The sequence below is a fragment of the Hirundo rustica genome, chromosome 2 (assembly GCF_015227805.2).
Source record: "Hirundo rustica isolate bHirRus1 chromosome 2, bHirRus1.pri.v3, whole genome shotgun sequence".
NCBI classification, from domain to species: domain Eukaryota; kingdom Metazoa; phylum Chordata; class Aves; order Passeriformes; family Hirundinidae; genus Hirundo; species Hirundo rustica.
The window spans coordinates 26,906,169-26,930,856 of NC_053451.1; the positions used below are offsets into that span (position 1 = coordinate 26,906,169).

The 24,688-nt window shown below is 36.4% G+C and overlaps 1 protein-coding gene across 7 annotated transcripts in view; it reads left to right on the forward strand.

Moving 5' to 3' along the window:
- STXBP5L (syntaxin binding protein 5L) overlaps nt 1-24,688 on the forward strand; it is a 179,095-nt gene that overhangs the window by 116,787 nt on the left and 37,620 nt on the right. For 4 of the 7 annotated variants that reach the window (XM_040054644.2, XM_040054645.2, XM_040054646.2 and 1 more), the window contains exons 14-19: nt 1,013-1,053; nt 4,268-4,485; nt 7,656-7,828; nt 12,223-12,348; nt 16,239-16,390; nt 18,103-18,174. In XM_040054644.2, coding sequence (XP_039910578.1) covers nt 1,013-1,053; nt 4,268-4,485; nt 7,656-7,828; nt 12,223-12,348; nt 16,239-16,390; nt 18,103-18,174 — 782 coding nt within the window. The remainder of the gene's footprint in view (nt 1-1,012; nt 1,054-4,267; nt 4,486-7,655; nt 7,829-12,222; nt 12,349-16,238; nt 16,391-18,102; nt 18,175-24,688) is intronic. The other 3 variants (XM_040054647.2, XM_040054651.2, XM_040054650.2) reach the window with 1 other exon arrangement.

Sequence of the window (24,688 nt, forward strand, 5' to 3'; positions counted from 1 at the left end):
AGGAAGCAGAACTTAGTACCCAGGGATGAGCTAGCAATAAGAATGACCATTTGAGACCCCAGTGTTAGATAGCAATGCTTGTGAAGGTGGGGTCTTTGGGAAAAAAATCTATTGCAAGAGAATATTCTGGCCTTGAAGGTCACAGAGAATAGCTTCAAAAAGGAGAGCAGCTGTTGTTCTGTGGCTGTTGTCCCTTGGCTTTCTAGGGACTCTCTATCTGGGGACAGTTTGTGAATTCATTTTAATACTCAACATTAGTGAGGGTGTGGTGCACTGGGATGAATTTCACCTTGTGTGCAAAGAACCAGAGCAAAAATGCCTAGAAAGGCTCAGATTGCAGTAGGAGCCCCATGAGCCGTGCCTGATGGATTCCCAAGGGATCAAACTGTAAAACCGACACTATTCATTCAGCTTAGATGCACCAGATTTCCTCTGTTCTCTGTCATGAACTGTTGCTATCAATGATAGTAAAGGCCTGATTTTAAAAATAAGGTTATGATGTATGCAATAGTATGAGAAGGTGATGAAAGGTTCATTCTCATTGTAAAAAGAACTCTCTCCTTTTTCCAGCTTTGCTCCAGGGATTTTATGTTAATAAAAAGAACTCAGTTGTGAAGTACCAAGCAAGATGAACTTACCCTCTGTTCTTTCCAAGTTCACTGTACATGGTATTTTTAGAGTGCATAGGTTTGATGCTGGCCCACTGCAAAGCCAAAAGTGCTGTAACATTAACTCATTATTGGTATGGGAAGTCATTTCTTCTTGTTGCAATCTGAAAATTCATTGGGGGCTGGCTTAGTGCTCTGCAGGAAATGCATAAAAATATTTTGTTAACCAAATAACAAAATATTTTCATATAGTTAGTATGTATGTCTTTAATATATTGTCAGTAAGTTATAGAGAGTTACATAAACAAAATTAATTTTTTGTTGTATTTATTAGTCACAAAAGTAGCTGTTGTTTTAGAATTGCATCTTGTTTTAACACATTTAATTTTTGTATTTTTTTTAAGCCATGCAGATGGATCAGTAAAATTTTGGGATGCTTCTGCCAGTAAGTTTCTGTAGTTCACTTTTACATAATGCTGACAAATGACACGCACATTTATATATAAAATGGGATATTTAACAGGTTGAGTAGTAATAGCTGGGCTGATATAATTAGGACAAAGGGGTGAAATTAAGAAAATGTTTATTAAGTTGAGAGAAAAAAATGCTGCTAATGAGATATATTAGGCAGAAAAGAGTGAGGAATAATAACTCAAGGTCCAACATACCAAAATCTATGAAGGATAAAGTGCTGGTAAAAAATCCCTAGGGCACATTCTTCTTGTGTGTATAGAGGAGAGGGCTCAGTTAGATCTAACACTGAGTTCCAGTTGTCACTTCAATACTGAGTCCAACAAAGTCTTCTTTATAGCTAAGTAAAAATAAGATATTAAAATACATTCATATGTTTCAAAACATATTTGATCTGGTGAGGGTGGAAAAGACCCAAATCTTTTCTTGTCCAGTGTCAAATCCCAGGAAATAATTGGGAAGCATTTTGTCTTATCCTAGCAGGAGAAAGTTTCAGAAAAATACTTCTTCCATACAATCTAGCTATAACTGCACATATCAGCAGCCAGCATTTTCCCCTACAGAAAATACATATGGTATTCATTAGTAAAATATGTTTATTAAGATACATGTACATTTTGATGCAAAATTAAAATATTCTGCTTCAAATAATGGATGATGCTTCACCAAAATTCCTGTAGAGCTGCCTTGTATTCTTGTCTCTTCAGTGGTACAGGGATGTCTGGGTAATATCTCTCTTTTGTGAGGTATGAGTGTGTTAAAGAAAAGAGAGTGTGCAAGAATATTCTGGATGAAGTGTTAGGCGTAGAGAGGTTTAATATGATCCAAATAATCCGTCTGTGATGGGTGCCAAGATCATGGAGTATGGGATACTTAAAATACCTGCTAGTTCCACGTAGTGCCACAGAATTGAAATTATTAATATTGCTATCATTTCCAGCCAAGTATGGGGAATGTTGACAAGTTTTTAATGTCAGCTAAACCTGATGACTTTGTCCGGTACTTGCCTTTTTGCTTAATACCAAGTATTTTCACTCAGGATGGACAAGGAAAAAATGAGGATTTCCAAAGCCTCATTTCATATATTAAATAGGCACAGCAACTGAACATGGCCATGAGTTGGGTTTTTATTTTGTAATTTGTCTGTTTGGAAATGGTGGGAAAACAGAAACATGCTGCTCAGAATTTACATCTGCCACTGTCTTCAAGTTGCGGTGAACACCAATCATCAAACAAGGTCAGCAGTTTATCTGCAAAACCAGAAGTTTTTGAGAGCTTTAATATGAACAGAAGTAGGATAATTAGTTTTATTTAGAGAAGTATGGTGAGACAATAGACTTTGTCTTGTGAATATTTTGTTTTTAACAAGAATGTGCAAATACATCTAAAGTTAGGATGAAACAATACAGTTTGTTGCAAGACCCCAAGGTGCTTATTGTATATACTGCACAGGAAGCAATGTGCTAGTTATTCCTTCTGTAACTCTGTCAGAAATGGGGAAAGGAAAAAACCTCTCCTAGGCAATATAAGCATAACCTAATCAATGCATACATGCTGCAGTAGGAATTTTTCTTAACATTAAAAGCTTAGATGATCATGAATATTCGCAATCTCTTCCACAGCACTGGTATTTTCAGTGCATCTCTAATGTCCTGGTTCCAGTCCTGCTTTTTAAGGCGAGTACTGTGTTACTCATACTGTACTTTGCACTCTTTATTTAGAAGGTTTTGATTATTACAAAGTATTTATTTTATTTATGAGGTGTTAACCTTTTTAATGGAGTTCAAAGTTCATTTGAGATTCAAACCAGTATTTGAAGGCACAAAATACTTTGCTTTTAGATATATTTTGATTGTGTAATCTTATGTCTGAAAGCACAGATCTGTGAGAGACAGGGACTTGCTAGGCCACTGGAGCTGTTTTCCAAATGTATCTTTATTCCAAATAAATTGCTGGGTTTTTATTTACTTGTGCAGATGGTACCCAGTAATTCAGAGCAGCATGGAGAGTTTTGTCTTGTACTCTGTACCCTACAATTCTATAATTCTTCATTAGGCATAATGTGCCTTATGGAGGCATGATGCCTCATTTGAAGGGCCACTCTAGATTTGCTGCTGGCACTAAGAGCAAACCTGAATCCTCTTTCATTGCCACTGAGGGCAGGAAGAATTACCTGTTTATTACAGAAGCACTTGCTGTAATTTGTGAAAATTCAGAAGTGCTTTATGTGCTAAAACTTCTTAAAACATTAAAAATTGTATATGCTAAACCTCCTGGAATATATCTGCACTGGCAAACAAAAAAGGTTTTTTTTCTGTGTTCATCATCTGTTTACATAACTAAAACACTGTCCTTTCATCTTCCTGTTGCTCTTGTTACACAAGCTGGCCAGATGAGCTGCCACAATGACACTGACATAAGCAGCAGTTTTGCCTTTGTGGATATGCACACCTTTATAGGTGCTGAGCCTGACTGACTTTTTCTGACCTTATGCAGTTACTGACTAATGCCACTGAGAAAGCAATGTAAAAGTAGTAAAACCAAGGAAGAATGTAAAATATAATGGGGTGAATTATCACCCCTCCTGAAATTTGCTGCAGTGGAGTTCTAATCTTGACAAGAGCTTCTGGATATTAGGATGTTATATACAGGTATAAATATAGATCTACTTATTAGTCAAGAAATTCAGAACATTTTAAAACTCCCATTAATTCAGAAGAACTTTGTTGACCAGGCCACCAGCATGCTTTCTTAATGTTTTCTCTTGAATTGCCATACAGTCTTTACATTCTATCAAGACCATAACCTCAGACAAATGAAATCTTAGTTTCACATCTTTTTAGGAAAGTATCAATATTATCAACGCCTCTCTATACCACTGATTATAGGCCTAACTATGGACACAGTGATTTACACTTTTGGCACCCTTCCCCAGAAAGTACTAAGAAGTATTTCACAGAGAAATACCCTTTTGAGAAGCATTAAATACATACCCTATTATTAATGTCTACCAGAATAGTATCTGTACTGGTGTCCTGGTTTGGACAATTGTATGTTACACATCTTCTCCTCTTAGGCTTTCCTAAGATTCCTTATTATGCCACACCTGAGAAGAAAGTGGGTACTGAGGAATTTTTTAACTGATTTGCTTCATGTTAGTATTTTTTATATGTTTTAATATATTCCAGTTACTCTACAGATGTTGTACAAACTAAAAACATCAAAGGTCTTTGAAAAACAGAAAGTGGGAGAAGGAAAAGCAACAGCTGAGATCGTGGAAGAAGATCCTTTTGCTGTTCAGATGATGTACTGGTGTCCTGAAAGCCGGATTTTCTGTGTGGCAGGAGTTTCTGCATATGTGATTGTTTACAGGTTCAGCAAACATGAAGTAAATACTGAAATTGCAGTAAGTACTCATTTCACTCTCTTATAAGAGAACATAATTTCTAAATCAAATTGCCTTGCTTCATCTGTGCTCAAGTACTTAAATAAAAACATCCAGCAGTATAAATAAAGGTTTAGGGACATTCAATTTTAAACCTTTCCAGGGAAATCTTGATCCTACTTCAGTTACTGACAAAAATCTGAGGCTTTGGGAACCTACTCTCCACTTTCTTTTTGCCTTAGTAGTAACATACAGTGCAGCTTTCAGACATGGTTTGCTTTTAAGACTGTATGATTTAGTAATCTCTGTTGTATTTACCTGGTCTAAAATGACTGTGTGCTCTGTGTTTTTATCAGTCAATGTAGATTGTGTATGTGCACAATGCTCTTCTTTAACTCAAGTATTTAATCTCTTTGGTTTCTGTTCATAAAGAGACTGAAAATTATCAGTGGGTTTAACAAAACAAAAAGAGTTGATCTTTTTCTGGCTTAAGCTGACGTTGCTTCCCTAAAGATGGAAACTATATGAAGTGCCAGATTATTTGTCACCTTCCCTGATTATAGTTCTTTCTTTGTCATGCTATTTTAATGCACTTTAGAACATTCTGCTGTGGCAAAAACCTGTGTTATTTTTGGTCTGGAGCCATGTGCCATTCCGTATGGATATTCATTACCTGTAGTTCTTCTGTTGTATTCCTACTCTTTTCTCCCCCCCTCCCCCAGGCAGTTATTAATCTGCCTGAATGTATCATTTCAGGAAAAGTTTAAAACTGATGAACTGTAATTTCACATTACTGACCAGGTCATGTATAATGCTTCTAAAATTACTCCATTTCACTATTCTTACATTGTTCCACCTGCAAGGATAGCAAGTGCACCTATCTTTTATTATCTATAATTTAATGTCTTTTTCCCCTGTCCTTCACTTTTCTGGCTGAATTGCATCATTACTGGTATTTTCCAAAGTGTTATAATATGTGCAAATTGACAGTTTCTCAGATTTCATCTGTAATTAATAAGCATTTTTCTCTGAATTTTAAATTATGTAATCTTGGTGGCATGGTCACAGAATTCCCCTGGGTTTTGTGCATCCTGAAATGGGCCTTCTCTTTTGTTTCTACATTTCTGCTGCTTGCATTCAAGTCTTTGCTCTAAATGATGTGAGGGTTTTATAATCAAAAGTATGGGATTCTTTGCTGGAATCTGCCCCTGACTTTAGGCTGTGTGTTTTTGTCTGTATTGAGACTGAGCTGGCCAGTCTTAGGATTTCTTTGCTGCCTGAAGTACAAAGCACTCTGTGTCCTCCCTTCCTTATCAGCCAGACTGAATTTACCTTGAGTTCAGTCTACAAATCCCAGCATTTTAAGGCCCCCACATTGGTTTGACCACCCTGATGTGTTTCCTGTGGTAAATGGGAAGTGTGGGGGCTACTCAAAGGTTGCTCCATGTAGCCGGGAAGTCTGCGGCTGAATATGCCTCAGGGGCAAAGGCTGTGCCTGGAATTTCCTCCACAGAAATATTATTTGCATCATTTCATATCAGATTCTGGAGTTAAGGAGCATGAATGAGACAAATTCTGCTTCATGTCCAACCTTGGAGTCATTGCCATGCGGCTACATAAAAAGCATTTGCTGCTGTTGGTTTTGTTTTCTTACCTGAATCCACTCCATCCTATCTCAAAAGGATCTAATAATATTAAACATGATCACTTTCTCAGTGAGCAGTCTTTGCTCAGTGAAGGTTCTCCTCAAAGCTCTTGAGAAGAAATATCAGAAAAAAAGTTTACACTCATTTGAACGTGGAAAGGGGAATTAATCAGCCTAACGATGAGATCCCCCCCCAAATATCTTTGCTTTTTGTCAAAATAAATTGGTTCAACATTTCTATAACCCTCCTAAGTCCAGTCAAAGCAGGGACAAAAACATAAGAAAAATTCACCAATTGTGTTTTTAGCCTGAATTTTTCCTTCTCTCTTCCCATGCACAACAGCTAGAACTTAACAAAATTCATTTTAGTAGTAAAAGGAATACATGCAGAAAAACATTCAAAGAAGAATGATGCACTTCTAACATGGCAAGCAGAAGAAATACTCTTCAACAGTCCTGCAGAAAGATTAAACAGCATTATAAATTGTTTCAGTCAGCTGCAATTACTTCCAGATTAGATTTTCCTGAACTCAATATTTCACTCATTAGTCTTTGAAGGCAGATGTTGTCTGTAGGTTTCTTTAACTGATTCAGACACAAAATATCCATGGATTTTGAAAGAAGAAATGAAAGTGAAATTTTGAGAAAGAACTCTCTCTCCTGGTTGAACAGAATCACTTCTTTCTGAAATCTTGTGTGTTTTAGCACAATGGTTGAGAAACAGGTGACCCTTCAGTACTACTCACCTTTATCTTCTGATTCTCATGAAATTTAGCTATTTTGTTTATTTTCATTCTGGTGTAGATGATGTCTCTGTGAAAGATCATAAAGATGGAGCTTGCAGTGTCGACCTCTGCAATTGCTTCTATTCCTTTCAAAATAGTAGCACTGAAATTACTGCTCAGCTAGTAATCCCCAGACCTTGTCTGTGAGAGCTGTACCTTGGTTTTTATTCTTTTCAAAATGAGGATTTCCTTGGACAACTCATGAGGTAGAAAGAATTGCTCAGTATTGACTTACCTAGATTTGAACTTCCTGTCCAGTTCCTCCCTGGAGTCCTTCAGTTAATATTTCCTGAATTAGTGGAGAGGATTGTAGGGTTCACTTTCTAGAGAGGCCAGAAGGAAAGCAAAAGGTAACTGGTTTGAATTTTGCTTTCTAGAGTCCACCAAACTCATGTTCATTCTAAGGAACACAGAACTGTCTGTGCTGTAATCTCTGATTTCCTGGCCCCCACCTGTGGACAAATCTAGATCGTGTATCAGTGCTGTTCACACTGTCAGGCTTATCCATCCTGGCTCAAACTTGTCTGGTAGAGACTCTGTTGTACGAGCAATCAGGAGGCAGAGCTGGTGATCCTTCTGGTTCCTATCTGATGCTGCTGTTACTCTGCATAAATAACAAATGGCAGTATTCTTTGCCTGCAAATTATAATGATAAATAGGGGTTATTTAAAAAAAAAGGCATATTGATATTTATTTGAAAGTAACAGTGCTTTCAGCAGCTTTCCTTATGGAAGGATAATTTAGCTTTTTATTTATTTCAGTCGTTAGAGGTACGACTTCAGTGCGAAGTGGAAGACATCATCACCCCTGAACCAGAGACAAATCCTCCATTTCCAGATGCCTCCTCCCAGCTTCCTTCTTTAAAGAGCCTTTCAGGCAGTACCAACACTGTAGCATGTGAAGGAACGATGAAGGACAGTATCCCATGTCTTAGGTAAGTCTATGCCATTGTTTTAATATTGATCCTTCTAAAAACCATTCTTTTCCGTTAGTCAATCCCTCAGCTCCCAAGAAAAAGAGATTAATTGTTTGTATGTGACACAAAATGAGAAGAAGCCAGAATATGGAACAAACAAAATAATTAAGGCTAAATAATCAACAATGGATTTTAAAAGGATAAAATTTTAAAATTGTGAAGAATATAAACTGCTACAGTAAAGGTTTGACTGTAATTTTCCAGCGTGATCTAGGAGTAAATCTTCAAGGAATTTCTGAGGATAGTTCATGAAGAAACTTCCATAAAAACCAGCATGTGCAAAGCCTTCTCTCATTCATTAATTAATATAACACTAATTTATTTTTTTTAATTGAAGAACTGTATGTATTTTATGGTGTGTAAGGTGTGGATACTGTGTTCATACTTATGAAACAATCCTTAAAATGTACAATTATGAAACAGTTGCACTGTGTGGAAGTGTATATTTGTTTAATCTTTAGAAAGAAGCAAATTGTTTTCTACTAGAATACATTCTCACTGTTTTAGAGTAGATTAACATGGTCCTATTAATAAGGCAGATAATTATGGATTTGAATAGTTTAAAACAAGAATTCTGTACAAAACTCTATAAACGGTAATTTTCCAGCAATTAGGGTGCTTTTCTGACAATAGTTGCTCTCATTTTGGTGAATTCATTATTTTTTTGGTCTAATTATTATTAAATCTTTTAAATGCCTCTATTATTTCAAAAGCAGTTAAAATTATTATTTCCTGATTTTGCAGATACTTTGGGCTGCTTGGCTCCTGAAAATGGCAATTTCAAATTAGCAATTAAAAGCAATATTGTGATATTGTCCTTGTAAAATTAACAGTATTTTTTGGCATTCTGTTCATTTGTCCACCTCATTCAGTCAGGCAGTTGAACTTCAGACCTCAGTTTAATCATTAATTTGAACTATGAAAATCAACAGAAGAGGCAGAGATCGGTTATTAAAAAAATCCAAATGGGAAATCTATTTATAGCATTGCTATCAGGAACAATGCAATCATTTAATCATTTCACTGGCCAAGATTTTTGCTTAAGAGATTCTTACTTGATTTTGTCTGGGAAAGAGAGGAATTGTTGATGTTGGAGGCAGAAAAGTTGTAATGAACCCAGAGAGGTTCAGCTTGTTAGTTTCTAGAAGTTTTCATAACTCAAGTAATCTCACATTAAGCTGGCCAATAAATTTTTGACAAATTTTACACAAGGTAACTGCAATCTTATTTTGACTGAGAAGTGATTTTTCAGTCAGAGTAATTATACTCCTAGAACTGCTGGCACACTCCTACATTTAGATAAAAGTATACTTATGTATGCTATTGTCCTATTTCTCAGGAAAGACATAAAAATATCCACACCTTCCCCCCAAACCTTCGCTGGGGCCACAGGCCTTGTCTGTCTAAGAACTTCTGATCTAAGCAGAATTATAGTGGTAAAATGAAAGTAGTGCTGAAAACACAGAAAAAAAAAAACCCCAAAAATTCAGTAAAGACCAGAGTGATGCTGTTGACTTTATATGCAAGTCATTCAGGTGGGCAACAGGACAGAATCTAAAATAGAGCAATATTAACATAAAGCTGCAGCCACCTGCACATGGAGGGTGAGTGCACAGCTTGAACTATATTGATAATGCACATGAAATTTTACACACATTATGTTATGTAACTGGCTCCATTCTGTTCATTTTCATATCTGCTTTGCAAGATTGTTACAGCAAATGAATGGCACTCCACACTACCTAGTTTTTTCTTAGCTAGAAGTCAGGATGACTGAATGTGTTTGTGTCTGTGAATAGCTACTAGGAAGAGAGTAATTGGGGGGACTGAAGTAGTGAAAGCTTGGCACTTTTCTGAAATCAAAAGTAACTGTTACCGAGAGAGGCAGGCAGCAGTATGGAATAAATATTGTTCTTTCAGAAGATTTTGCAGTGAAATAGGCAGCTGTAATAACCTAAGAAACCAATGGATGTGTGATTTTGCAGATAAATACTTTTGATGTAAATGCTGTTATAATAAAGCTGTACCCAGAATGCCAGTCTTTCTTCCTAGACTTCTAGTATCATCCCAAAATTAGGTCAATCATGGGCTTTGACAGTAGCTTCAAGTAACTCCAAAGTGATAAGGAACTGTGAATATCTTGTGAAAGAAACTAAAAACCAAAACTTTGCAACACTGAAATTCACTGTAGCCTAACAAGAACATGTCAAGGAAAATCACTGAAATGTCTACATTCCTTCTGCTCGTACTCCTGGAGTCTGCTTAGGCTTTTGTTATAAATACTTCAAATAAAAACCCATCCAAAACAAGGTACAGAACTGAATATCTGCATTACTGTTCAAGCAGGATGGTTAAGGAAGCAAGGGAAATAGCTCAAAGATTCTTAAGCAGGAAGATGTCACAGAAACGTGGGAATGACAACCTTAATCATGAAATCTGAAATTATTTTACTCCATTATTATAGTCTTTCACTACATACAGTTTATTCTATGCTTAGAGAAAATCCCTGTGAAATAATATCCACTTTTATCAAAGCAGATCCTCAAATTTGCAGTGAAAAATATTTAGAGGGAAAGGGTTTTGCTTTTTTCCCCTCAGGTGACCGCAATCCAAAAGAAAACTTAGAAGGTACTTCAAGTTGTCTAATTTTTTCCAGCATGTCATTAAAAACACATTGGAAAAGTAATATCACATTAAAAAACGTGATTTAGAAGATCAGAATTAATTCTGCAGCCATTGTCAGTCTCATGATGGCTTGTTTAGAAGAAGGAAAGTACAAATGCCTTGCTTTGACAGATACTTGTTGGAGCAGCGTGCTTGCCTCTTGCGTTCTCCCGCATCGTCAGTTATCCATTAGAAAATATGGATGGAAAGCTCAACTGAAAGGGCATTAGCCTAAGTCCTGGTTCATGAATTTCATTTACCTGTTCTATATTTTTCTAACATTTTTAAGGGCAGGAGCTGAAAGCTGTAAATGGGGTAAAGATGGAAAGACCACCACTATTATGCCGCTTAAAGGCTTCTTCACAGACGTTAGAAGTTGAAGGGCTCTGTCACAAAGATTCTCTGAAGGACTGTTTGTAAAATATTCAGCTTCTGCTTGCTGTGAAGTTTCTTTGAAAATAATACATCTTCACTGTATACAACTCTTGTCTGTAGTTTCAGTTTATCCTGTTCTCAAAGGACCCCTCTCCCTTAGCAGCTTGAGTTCACAGATGTTCACACCTTTGTTCTCAGCACGAATACTCCTGGGTAATCCAGGGCTTGCTTCATTAAGGTTGTGAATAGCATCACTTCAGAAATGCTCGTGGATTGTATGTATCATATGAACAAAGAAGGGGCAAAGCTTTAGTGCCAGCAGCACAGGTCAGAAATTGCAAAACTCAGCAGAGGTTTGCTGTTGATAGAAAGCTATTGCCAGCTGTACTGGCTTGAGCTCTTGCTGAACTGCACTGTCACATCTTTCCTACAATATCCATGCCAAGTGTCTGATTACTGCTCCAGACAAATACACATGGAAGGTCTGAAGAGTACTACAGGGAAAAGAAATAGAACAGTGAGTGTGCCAAGCCGCTGTTAAGGAAATGCATTTAGAGGATAGATGAGGAATGACTTTCTCATAAAGTAGACTGCCTTATTTTATGCCTGTGTGCAAAGGGGTGCAATACAAGCACTCTCGCTGGTAACAGGTACTGTGAAATTGCACTGACCTGTGGGTTTTACCTGTAAATTACCACTACAGCGTGAATGTACTAATGACTAACATGAATACCTCAAAGTATTGCTATTATTGCACAATGTTTTCTTTCAGTGTATCCCACACTGTTGTACCACTCAGAAAAGCACATAAAGCAGTCATACAGAGCTGTTCAGCTCTTACACTTCCCCTTAAAATGTACACCTTCACTACCTGCTTTGCAAGTCACTGAACTTGCCATAACACGGTAGGAACAGGTGTTAAAATTATATCAGATTAGGTGTGGGCACCATTCATTCACATATTGAGTGATTATGGTCCTAGAAATAAAGCAGGACTTTTTTGCGCTACATGGACAAATAGATTTGTCAAGTCCATAAGTTTTTAATATGCTCTGGTGACGACCACTACAGAAAGGTGTATGTTCTCATCTTCTCTCTCCTCCTTGTGTTTTTCTGTCATGCTTTCCTTCAGAAAAAAAAAAAAGCTCCAAATACACAGAAATGTCCTTTTTCAAAGTCTCAAAAGGAAGTATTTTAGGTTTTCCATTCAAGTTGACAATTCATAATGATGCAAAGCAGTTGTTTTTCATGGCCCAACGTTTGTCTGTTTGTTTTTTTGTTTGTTCTTATTTTGCACGTCTTCTTCTTCTTAGTGTTAAGGCTCGACCTGTGCGGATGCCTCCTGGCTACCAGGCAGATCTGGTTATCCAGCTGGTGTGGGTGGATGGTGAGCCTCCACAACAGATCACCAGTCTTGCTGTAAACTCTGCTTACGGACTGTAAGTAACTCAGAATTAAGGTTGCGTTGATTTATTGCTCATTGCACTACGTCGCATGTTTTCCAACTATACTTTGAGATTTCCCACAGACGCTGAAGGTCAAAGCAAAGTATTCAAAAGATGCTGTAAATCAGCATTTTCTAGGGGAAAAATTATTTGAACTGACATAGAGATTGTAATAGGGGATGTTAAACTGCCATTCTTGTCAATATTTTTACTAATCCTATTTAAAAGACTAAATCTTTTCACATAATTCTTCCCATCCTTTCAAATAAGATCTAATTGCATTTCAAATCTGTAATTTTCAAAGTTATTTTGAAAAGGTTCACCAAGGTGAAATGCATTTAATGGAAAATGGTGAAGTGATTAACTGTTAAATGCCATTTATCATGACATCATATCTTAGTTGGAAACTGTCTTCTGAGAGCAGCATTTTTATGTCTGTGCTAATGTCTGCACAAGAATCAGTGACCTGAAATTGAGAATTAGATAAGGAACATTTAAATGCTGTATACTGGATGGCAGTGCAAGTGAGTGTGTGTAATTGTTTCCTCAGGTTCCGTTTATTTGCAAATTTTTAATGTTTTCTCTTACTGAGAGTCACCCTGATACATTAAAATGGTTTTCCCTGTAGGTGTTACTCCAATAAAACTATTGGCTGTAATGGGTGTTAGGTGCTGACCCCGGCTGATTTTCAGTAAGTCACTGGACTCTTTTCAGAGACTGGCAGTTTAATGCAGAGTTTTTACATTTCTGCAAAAATATTGTGTTCTGGGGGCTGTTTTTTTGAAGTTTTCGGCCTGAATTTCTAGATTGTATCCTATTAATGAATTCTAGGAGTTTCTTTCCTTTACTATACCATGATGCATTTGTGACTTGTGCAAATTGTTAGGTTTTGCCTGATTTCTTCCCTTACAGGTCTCAGACCTCAAGGCAGCGTCTGTATAACAACACCATTCTCTCACTTGTAAACTACTCTGATCGGTTGTGGCTCTCCTAATGGTCACAGTGGTTTCCTAAACCACTGATTTGATTCAATCAAGTGCTTTAAATTGTTTCCTTTGCTAGGAGCAATAATAGATTACAGGACAGCCTCCTTTAAAATACCATAAGCAAAGTACAAGGTTGTTTCAGAAATAAATTCATGTATGAATAAAGTAGGCTGGTAACCTAATTTTAGCTTTCCTACAGAATCTACCCAAGAAAGGTCTTTTTCCTTACTTTTTTTTTTCTGTAGACTCCCTTCTTTCTTCCTTTCTGTTGTCTCTTAACTTTTTCCTCAGGCCTATGACAAGGCACAGTCCTTTCTTTTGTCAGAGTTTTTTGTTTATTGCTTTAATTGTCACCTGTTATCTATTTTCACAATGTGGAAAAACCTATTTCACTTCAGCATGAAGCCTGAAAACACATAATTTTTGCCATGCTAATTGGACAGTTATTTGGGTCATCTTTTGCCTAATTTTTCTTCCTATACTAATCAGTTTAACTAGGTCGAAGACATATAATGGTGTGTGTTCTGGGGAATCTGTTTCCAGTATTCTTTTAATTACTATGATTTCTGGAAATGTCTTACTGCAGCCATGAAACAGGAATAAAGTGAGATGCAAAAAGACTTTCATTCCCAGCAAAGATGAAAGACTGCAGACACTTCAAAATTTCATTTAATGTATTTGGTTTACTTTTAACAGTAGCAAGGCTACAAATTGAAAGTATTAACACCTGTTTTATTTACATTGAAATGGATCATCAAAAACTTTTTTCCTGTTATGAAAGTAGAAAAGAAAATGTTACAAATTGCTTCAATTACAACTGAAGAACTAGGTTAACCTTGAGCAACAAGGTTAAATACAAATAATAAATTTGTTTTGAAGTAGGTTCTGTTGTACTGAAAGCAGTCAATGAAAATTTATTGCCGGCTCATGGGGTAACAGTTTTCAGCTAATCTGCTTATTAATTGACAAGAAATGTCTGATGAGGGTTTACCAACAGAATAGGACATCACCTATCAACTAATTCTGTTAACTGCTCAAAGCTCAGAAATTTATTTTGTATTTGATTTCATAAGGACTTGGTTGCTAGCAATTTATCTTTAGCCTTGTTAATAGTAATGGCTGTCTAGTTTTTTTTACTCATCCTCAGAAGTTATTAATGACCAATTTCAGATTCTTTTTAAAACTAATTTGTTTGGGTATAAGAAATATTAAATCCGTGCTTGTGCGTGAAATTAGATGAGTTTAGAAAAATACAGACCAGAAAATGAAACATTTTGTTAAATTGCTGACCAGGGGTATGAATGATCACTAGCTCTTCTTGTGATTCCTGTTTTCCAAAATTAATAAATCTCAGGCTAATAATTTTCAAAGTGCAAATAGCTATTTTTTTTCCCTAAAGTATTAATAGATGAGATTGACACTTGTCATTTTTCTTCCCTTTTTTTCCTCCACCCAGAATGCAGGGACTTATGAACAGATACATTCAACCCTCTTTTAGTCTAAACCCATTAACCCCATTCACATGAGCCCTTTCTCAAGCTTTTCCAGCTCCTTCTGGATGGCACTTGTCCCTCAGGCTCATCTAGGCTTGGTGTCTACAAATTTACTGAGGGTGCCCTTGATTCCATTGTCTCTGTCACTGGTAAAGACATTAAGCTGTACTGGTCCCAGTGTGGGCCCCTTAGGGACACCAGACAGGAAAAAAAAGTCAATGGGGAGAAATCAGAGTGCATCCGTAGTATTTCCATAGATGCTGTACTGTGGTCAGAGTTGCAACAAGGGTGGCAAACACGGTGTAGTAACAACCAGTAGAATTCAAGCCACTGTTGCAGATGGTGCCTTAATTTGCTAGCTTGACAGTTGAGGAAAAATAATTTCATTTTTCTTTGCATATTCCTTTTTTATTTGCTATATGGAACCCTCTTTTTTTATAACAGAAGTAGTGTAAGAAAAGGTAGGACAGAAGAAAATTTTCTAGCTACCCTGCTTTTCCTCCACCTCATTACTTTTCTTCTGCAATGTTGTTTTTCCACGCAAAAATTCCTTTCAGATATTTTGGAGATAAATTAAGAAGAGTCAGGTGGAGGTGAGTGCACACCTGACTTTTAGTGTGAATTAACTGGTTGAATATTTTGCAGTGATTTGAACTAACCCTCTTAATCACTTTTTACATAAAATGACAGAACTGGATAGCAAGTAATTCTGAATATGATTGAACATGATTTGGTTTTTTGAGTTTCTTTGTGGCCGTACCTGCAATGCTTTCTGTCTGGAATTTAAAACTGCAGTCTAATACAGAAGGAGAGAGATCTTGCCCATAAATCAAACTACCATCAAAATGCATTTGCAGAAGCATTTCAGAAGGGTAGAGACTGTTTTAACAGGAATCACTGCTGTAGAAAACCGGACAGAATTGGAAGGAAATTTTACAAATGCATTTCAGATTTGGGTATCTCCACAATACAGCAGGATATATTTCATTTGTCATTTGCATTTAGCTCTATAGGATTTTTTTTACATTTATTTGTATTTATATTTTAATTCATATTTGTATTTTATATAAATGCATAACCATTTTTTAAGACCTACATCCCAATTTTTAGGCTTAATTGATATCATTATTATTAGAATTTTGTTGTTCAGTGAAGCAACGTTTAGACATTACTGCAATGTGTCCGGTACAGAAAATTGATGGAAGTTGTGAGTCTGCTTTTTGGAAAGATAATTCAGAAAGCAGTTTTTAAAACTCAGGATTACAAATCTATAGGAAATAAAAAATGTGAGCTTGAGTAGTTCCTGAAGAAAAAGTTTTTTGCACTGTTCATAATAATAATTATTATTGCTTTCAGGATTTAATTACATATTGCTAACACTTCTGAGGGACGTTTCTCTTTGCAGAGTGGCTTTTGGGAACTGCAATGGTTTGGCTGTTGTGGATTTCATGCAGAAGACAGTCCTGCTGAGCATGGGCACCCTGGACCTCTATGGATCCAGCGATCCATACCAGCGCCAGCCCCGCTCCCCTCGCAAGAGCAGGCAGTTTGCTGCAGGTAGGAGAGAAATCATTGTGCTTAGGAGCTTGATACGTTTCTTTGGTTTTTTTGCCTGTGGCTTTTTCTAGTGCTTTTGGAATGCATGACTATTTGCCGGCCAATGGAGTTCCTATAACATGGCAAAAGAAACTTGACGTGCTCTAGGTCCGGGCACTTTCTCAGAAATAAAATGTTTTGTGAGTTTGTTTGTTTGTTTCCTTTTGGGATGGAGGTCAGCAAGTAATTCCCTTAGCTGAGTCTGTAAAAAATCATAACGAGCAGAGCAATAAATTGTTTCTCTGGCAATCCCTTGAAGTGTAGTTTGTATGCTATTTTCTTTCTGGTGTCAATAAGTTCATATCAATAAGTAAATTGTAAATCAATAAGTAAATAAGTAAATCATATCAATTTAAGCTTAAATTTAAGCTTCCGTCAGGTGCTATTTGCTTGAGCAGTCAGTTGTGTTTAGAGATGTGTAACACCTGGGAGGCTTGTTATGTAGGTGACACAAGAGCTCAAATTAAGCACTTCATTAGTGAACTGAAGTTCTTAATATAAATCTACAACATCCCTTTTAAAATTTGATGCTAAGAGGATCACAGTAAGTCATAACTGTTATATTGTGTTGTGTATTAGAAATGTATATGAAGTATTAGAAATACTTCAATAGAGATAAATTTTACCATACTTTGCTGGTTATCTAAACATTTACTTGTATGAGAAAAAGTCAGATCATCTGTTTCAAGTCTTTCGGCTTGACATATTCCATAGTAACATGCAAGAGTCAGACACAATTATGAAATGTGTTTTGAATAGCTGTGAATTCTTAGAATTAGATTTTAAAATATCTGTGAAAATGTGGAGTTTTAAATCTAACCCTAAAATTATAAAAGCAACATATTATAGTGGGTTTATGCCATCAGCATTTTCATCAGCAGACTCTACACTACTTCAAATCCTACTTCTCCATAGGGTTATGGGAAATATTTGTTTTTAATTGGGAATGTGTTTACACTCCAAATAGAAAGTAAAATCTAGAGGAAAATTTATAGAATAAAATACAAGTCTTCAGGCCTACTTCTGCTCCTGAAAGACTATTTATCTCCCTTTCTATGCATTCAATCATGGCAAGCTTAGTTCCCTTCTGTGCCAAGTGTTAAATATGTAGATTTGGCACAGCTGAGGAGAGAAGAGACCAGCAGCTTCAAGTTACCTTCAGCTTCTCTGTCTGGTTTCAGCCAACCCACCGCGGTTTCCTAAGAAATGTGAGCAGCTAGCCACAAACAACATGCTGCAGAACTCTGTACAAAAGGTGGAGGATTGCTCACGTAGAAAAAGCTGTTATCAGCACTGTTTCACAGAGGGTTTTTCTCTGTCAGTGGCAGTCTGGGTCAATCCTTTAAGCCATCATTCCAGCTATCCAGTGCTGCCAGAATGGAGCCCACTGAGGATAAGTGACCGCTAAGAAGGATTGCAACGTCTCGATTGCTCATAGAAACTATGCATCTAAAAAAAGCCTCAGCTGCTTTCTCACCATCCATCCCACATCCTTTACTTTTTTGATTATTTTTCTTGTTATATTTCTCAATTGGAAGGTAAGCATCTGCTGAAATTTCTTCACCTTGGCTGTTCTAGATGCTGGTTATGGTATCACTTCCTTTCACTTTAGACTGTTTTTTCTCTCTTTCCTCTGCCTGCTGCTGATGCTGGTGTACTGGCATGTTCCAAAGACAACTTTTGCATGCGTGGCCTGTCTAACTTTTATCCAGATTTAACGAAACGGATCCGTACTTCCTATCAGAGTAAGTTCTATAAAGGTTAGGCAAAAAGCTTTATCATGATTGGACTATGCCTGACTTAAACCCATGTGTTTGTGCTTTGTAATGTGTTTTTAAACACATTCAGCATGCATGCAAACTTATTACATTTTGTCATGTCAACCATGCTTATTTTTGATGATTATCTTTATTATAGAGAAATTCTTTCCTTTGAAAAGAAAGTCAAAGAGAAAACCTCAGTGTTACATGGGACAGATTGGGCCTTAGAAATTATTTTTCAACAATGTTATGTTCTTGGTGAAAGTATCTTTCTTTGGTTTTATATTTGTTTCCATGTACATTTACTGATATGAAGCATTTCTTGTTTTGCAATGGCACTATCTCTAGTTACCAATTTATTCTTCCTTTTTACAGAAGAACAATGTGGCTTAAAAGAGTACCCATTGGCTTGGATGCAGTGAAATTTAAAATATTAAATATCTTGGTTTGGTACTTAAATATTTGGCTTTGGGGAACTATCCTATGCCTCTGATCTTTGGGAATGTAAAGCAGGCATAAAAATACATACATCAAAGAGGACTATAAAAATTCATGTTTTTAATGTCTTTAAATTTTGAGTTATACTGATATGAAAGTTAAATATTACTATTCATCACTGCAGAATGCAGTGAACAAAGCTATAATTAATTTTTTTTAAATGACTGTTCAACAAATGAGCCATACATATCTTAATTAACTGCAGTGCTTATATGTAATTAGGTCTCTAGGATGCCTTTTTTTAAAGCACTTTTCACAGAACAACAGGATAGGCAATTTTATGTTAAATATTCAGTATAGTCAGGATAAAGGAGTGAAGTTGTTTTATCATCTCTCATAAATATAAAGTTATGTAGCTATTGAAATACATTTGTGCACTTTCATGACACATTCTGTTCCGTCCCTCTCGGCTGATTTCTATGACTTTATTTCATAATAGTTCATTAAAGGTGGTCTGTTTAGTTAAAAGACTAGTCCAGTTAGAAATTCTGCAGCCCATAAAAAGGTTTGGTGTATGATGTCTTGAAGTCTATTAGTCTGATCTTGCTAATTTCAAGTCTGTAACAGAGAACCAGAGTGACAGACAGCAGTCAAATATTTGGGGTTTTTTTTCCCACCTCTAAAAAATTAATAAATTCTAAGGGCAAAATTACGATTGTTTTCATTCATAATTACAAACATGGACCATAGAGTCTTTCATAGCTGAAAATGTATTATCTTGCTACTGTCTTAATCCTCATAATCAGAAAAGTCTGCAGAATCTTCCTGTGCAGCATTAGTCTGAGTTTTAGGCAAGATCATTAACAGCTTAATTTCTTTCCTCAAAAATGGTTTGGTTCTTGCTTTTGTCATTTGATACTTATACAGGACTACATATTGTGTGATCTGAAAGATGCACCAAACAGTAAGATCAAGAACAGGACTACAACCTGTCACAGACTGAAAATATCTTGCAAAGTCATTCTCAAGTTCTGCTTTATCTCTTATCAGAGAGATGAATTTTAAGAGGGGTATTAAGAGAGGATTCTGGATTTTGCTTACAAGTTTATCTTTTCTCATAAGGGATGATAATGGGAAAAGCAAATTATTTTTGGCGATTCTGCAGTCAAAGCCGATATTATTATGACAAAAGCAGGAGCAGTCATGTGATAACAGAAGCATTAGGTCTAAACTTTTAAGGGTTATATCAATAAAAATGGAAGTTCATAGCAAGATGTACAAGTAGTTGATTCAATTAAGTAATGAAGCAGGAAGATAATTTCATGTGGATCAGTATGAGAAAATAAGACTTGTAGGCATTGAAGCCAAAGAAGAGATGATCAATGAGCAAGATATTTAGATTTTTGTTGGTCAATTTATAGGTTATTTGCAGGAAGAGACGATATAATTTAATGCCCAGCCTAATTACAAGAGTTAAAGTGTGACCTTCAAAGATGGAACAAATATTATGGATTATAGTATCAGAGAAGACAGTGGTGCTGATAGCTCTGTTGGTGTAGTAAAGAGGACACTTCAGCACAAAAAAAAAAAAAAAATAGAGTTCATCTTGGTGTTGTTAAGTTCATGTCAGACACTCCTGAGTAGATTTTAGAAAGACAGTATTACTACTCTAGCTTGGATGGAAGAAATCCAAGTTAAAGATGTGTACTTATGAATCACTAGGGATATATATATATATATATATATATATAATCGTTGCCATGTTTATACAAGAGAATCTCTTCAAATACTGGGTCAGAGAAAGAAAGTGTTGATATTTCAGTCTGGGATGTCCTGCAACTGAACAGGGAAAGGGGAAAAAAAAAAAAAAAAGAATGAACATTTAAGAGGAAAGAACCAGTAAGTTGGAGAAGAGAGGCTTTCCAGAGGAAAGACATAATCAATAGTGCAAAGGACATCCAATATGCAAAGCACAGTGATGGAATCAATGTTTCAAATTTTAGTCAATAGTAATAAAAATAAATGGTTACATCTGTAGAGTAGGCTTTTCAAACGCATCCAGAGTGGACTTAGAGAATTAAGGCAGCACATTCTCTGGTATGGGAGGTGAAAGTGGGAAAGGGAAGTAAGGAGGGAACAAATGTAACCATTTCTAGGCATACACAGTGGAAGAGACTGGAACATAATTGTCTGATCAGGGAAGTAATTTGAGGAAAATAAGAAGCTAAGAAGGGCATAAGTGCAAAGCTGGGGATAACTTTCAGGTGTTGATGACTGGTTCCATTTGCTGTAACTTCTGCAGCAAACTCCCTTTGTAGCAAGATTATATGACAAGCTAAATAAAATGAACTCTCTCTGCTGCATTGCAGAATTTTGTGGTTGGTTGGTTTTCTTCTTCACTTGAAATCAAGTTGTACATATTGTTACATGATTTTGGGTAACATGCATTCAAATATTAAGACAAGTACATTTATTGCATGTGGAGGGATAATGTCTGCAGCAGAATATAAAAATACCAAAATGATGCAAAAAGAATTTGCATCTCCTATTAGAAATTCATACCATCTGTTGGTAGAACAAGAAAATAGTCTTTGTGAGGCATCCAAAATATTGTCAAATCCAAAGGATGTTGATCCATTGCAAAATAATTTTCATAATGAAGACTTTTCAGTGAGAAGTCCTTGTTCCTCCCTCAGACCGGTCCCTTGAGAGGAGGTGAGTCTGACAGGAGGACACAGAAAACTGTGTGCTATGAATCATTGTATATCAGTAATTGACATTTTAAGTCACATCTAAGAAGCTAATATAGGTTGAGTTTAAGTCAACAGCTATATTCTGAACTAATTTCCAAAGAATGCATACATAGATATATATAGGTATATAAACATAAGGAAAACATAGCATGATAATTCAGTGTGAAGATGGGGGATTAAGATAACGCTGAGCTTACTTATTTTATTAGCTTGTGAATATTTATGATAATTTATTTATAATTCATTTATTTATAAGCAAAGATGTGATGGCTTTGGGTGGTTCAGAATAAATGATCAGTCTGAATCATTCAAACATACAGAGAAATTTCAAATTTGAAACATAATTTTAAATTATGGGTTCATTAAAGTTGTTACCTCATACCAGTATGGGTTTTGATCCTTGAATAAAAAGGAAATGAAAATCACTCTAAACTTAGAAAAGTGTCCATAGGACATGTCTGTAAAAGTGTTCTAATGCCGTATGTGATATAGTTACATCTTGCACTATTTACACGTTTATGATTTGCTCACATCAAAGAAAATTTCTTTATAATGTCCATGGGTATATCTTCTCTCAGATGGTTGTTCACATTGCCAGTCTCAGGTTTTTGCCTTTATTTTTACTGCTATATTTCTCTTGCCCTACGTGGGGTTAAAATTTGGTGGGGTAGTGGTTTGGGGTGCTAAAAAGAGCTAAAATATCTTGGGGCACAAACTGACTACAGAATTCAAAATGGAAAGTAAAAATATTTTTTTAATCTGACTTCAGTAGCTGTTGTAGTCTCTCAGACATTTGAGGGAAGCTAAGGTACATGGAAATATTTATACATGGTAAATTATTGAAAATGTTTAGTTTGGTTTCCTTAAAAAGGAAATGGAGTAAAAAATGAGCAGTAGTACAAGGAAAATCTTGGGAGCTCACTTTCTTATCTCCAAGAGAAACATTTAGTGGAATCAAAGGTAACACATAAAAATTTACGAATGTGTGTTTATCCTTTTCAGTGAATGATGATTGAGCAATTCATTGCCTTACAACATCTTCATAGAATTTAGCAAGATTGGAAGAGACTTTGGGTAAATGGGTGTGTAATGAGCAGAACTCATTATAGTATTTCAAAGCAAGAAAGATTTATGGCGGGAGAAAATCTGCAAGTGGAAGTGCTTAAGCAAATCTAAGTGGGATTAAGCCCGTGCTGTAGTGCAGGGCATTTCACAGGGGGATATTCTGCACTTCTTCAAAGGCATCTGTAGCTGGTCACAGCTAGGTGTGACAGTGGCTTAGCAGCCAGTCAAGGTTTGTGGAGAAGTTTACCTGTTCAACATTCTTAAATACCATAACATGAAATGTATCTTTAATGTTTCGTGTTGCAAATTGTGCCAAACGTGAAGAAGTCGTGATCTAACTGCAGTTGCTCTTGGGTGGTGCAGTTTGGTGTTTTTCCTGTTGAAGTCCATAGCATCATAATTTATATTGAGATGGAATATTGCTTTTATGAACACCATAGTTAAAAAAAAACTATTTAGAAGCAAAGTCTGACCTGAGATATGATATTTTATCCAACAGAAGAACTAATTATACAATGTTTAGAACATCTTAGACAAGGTGTTAAAACTTACGTATCTCCAATAATGCATTTACAAGAGAAACAGTGTAAGTTTTATTTATCCAAGGCCTCTGATGCTATTCAAATGTGCCAAAATTGCTCCCGCTGCACCTTGTGGGCAGTTCTGCAGGAAAGATCAATTCTGTCCCAAATCTCTAGGTACATACAGAAACCTTGGGTTAAATTGGAAGCAAGATCTGCTGTACAAGAGAGGCTTCCTAAATTATTACAGTTCCTGAATATTCTCATAACATCAAGAGTGACTGAACTTACAATTGATTGAAATGTAAATTTTTCTCACAGATTCTAAGTGAAATCAAAGAAAGATTCAAGTACATTTTTCAAAATAAAAAATGTTTGGTTTTCAACAATACCGTCTAGTTTGGCAGATCTTGTTTCTTAAGTCAGAAGCAAGTATGTTGTTAATACTGACTTAACAGACTAAATCAATACTGCTGGCTTTCCAAAGGACTCTCATCATTATTCTTGCACTCCTGCATCTTCATTACTGGTTTTGTTCTGCTGGCTGGGGCTCTGGATCCTCTCCAGTTCTTTTAGCAGTTCAAAAATACATTGTAATAAAGTTGTCAGTACCTACTTGAAGATTCCACTGGTTTCAACATTAAGAGAGCAGAACTGGTGACTGAGTGGCAGAATTTTCCAAAACAGGAATGTGTATGAAATTTAGTGGTGAGGGTCTCTGGGCCTGAGGGTCCAGAAGCAATAAAAATTATAACATGTAATCTTACAGGAGCCATGGTGCCTGTTTAAAGCATACTGAAAAATTCTTGTAGGGTGTTTGATTGTCAGGATGCAGCACAAGCAGAGTGTGTGTGAATCCAGCATCGGTATGACAGCAATGTACACCTGACTGTGGGCTCTGACCTCAGTGCTGTGCGTCCACCTAGCTGGCACGTGAGTGTGTGGGCAGGGCTGCCTGTCAGTCCCTCGTAACCATGGCATGGAGTGCCAGAGCTCCCGTAACAAGGGTGAGCCACAGGGTGTTATGGATACATCCAAAGGCTGCATTTGAATAGGTGTGGCCATGCCCCACTCAACAGTTAGCCCGTGGTGAAGGACAAAGTGAGCTCAGACTTTCCCTCCCTTCCATGCCAAAAGGCATGTTTGAACTTGAACGTTCAGCTAAGATGGATCTTAGTTTGCTCACAGAAACAAGCTCGAGTTTGCACAGTATAGACTAGGATTGCTTTCCTTGGTGCTGTCTTCCATCTAGGTGGAGTTCCTGACAGATATTTATAAACCACATGTAAAGTATTTTGTCAAAAAATTCAGCATTATACTCAGCCAGCATTATCAGTGCTTCTGTGTCCTTTAAAATGACCTGTCTTGTGTGAATTCATGAAAGTTATAATATTGCACAATTGCGGTGATCTTATTTTTTTTCTTTCCCTCTTTTAAGCTTTCTTCCCTGCATTACGCAGCAGTTGAAAGCATAGAGTTGTTTCCACATCAGTTTGACAGGGATGAATGAGTTTGAGTCATATCACAGACTTTTAAATTTTAAACTACACTTACTAGTTTTCTTTTGTTAGGTACAGTCACTCTTTTCTATCCCGAGGCACTGGGAAAACAAATCTGAGTTAACAAGGTGTGATTTTTTTTTTTTTTTTTTTTTTTAAACCAAGCCTAAATTGCTGCAGTGACAGCCTGATAACTGCACTTATCTGAAACAGATTATTTCCC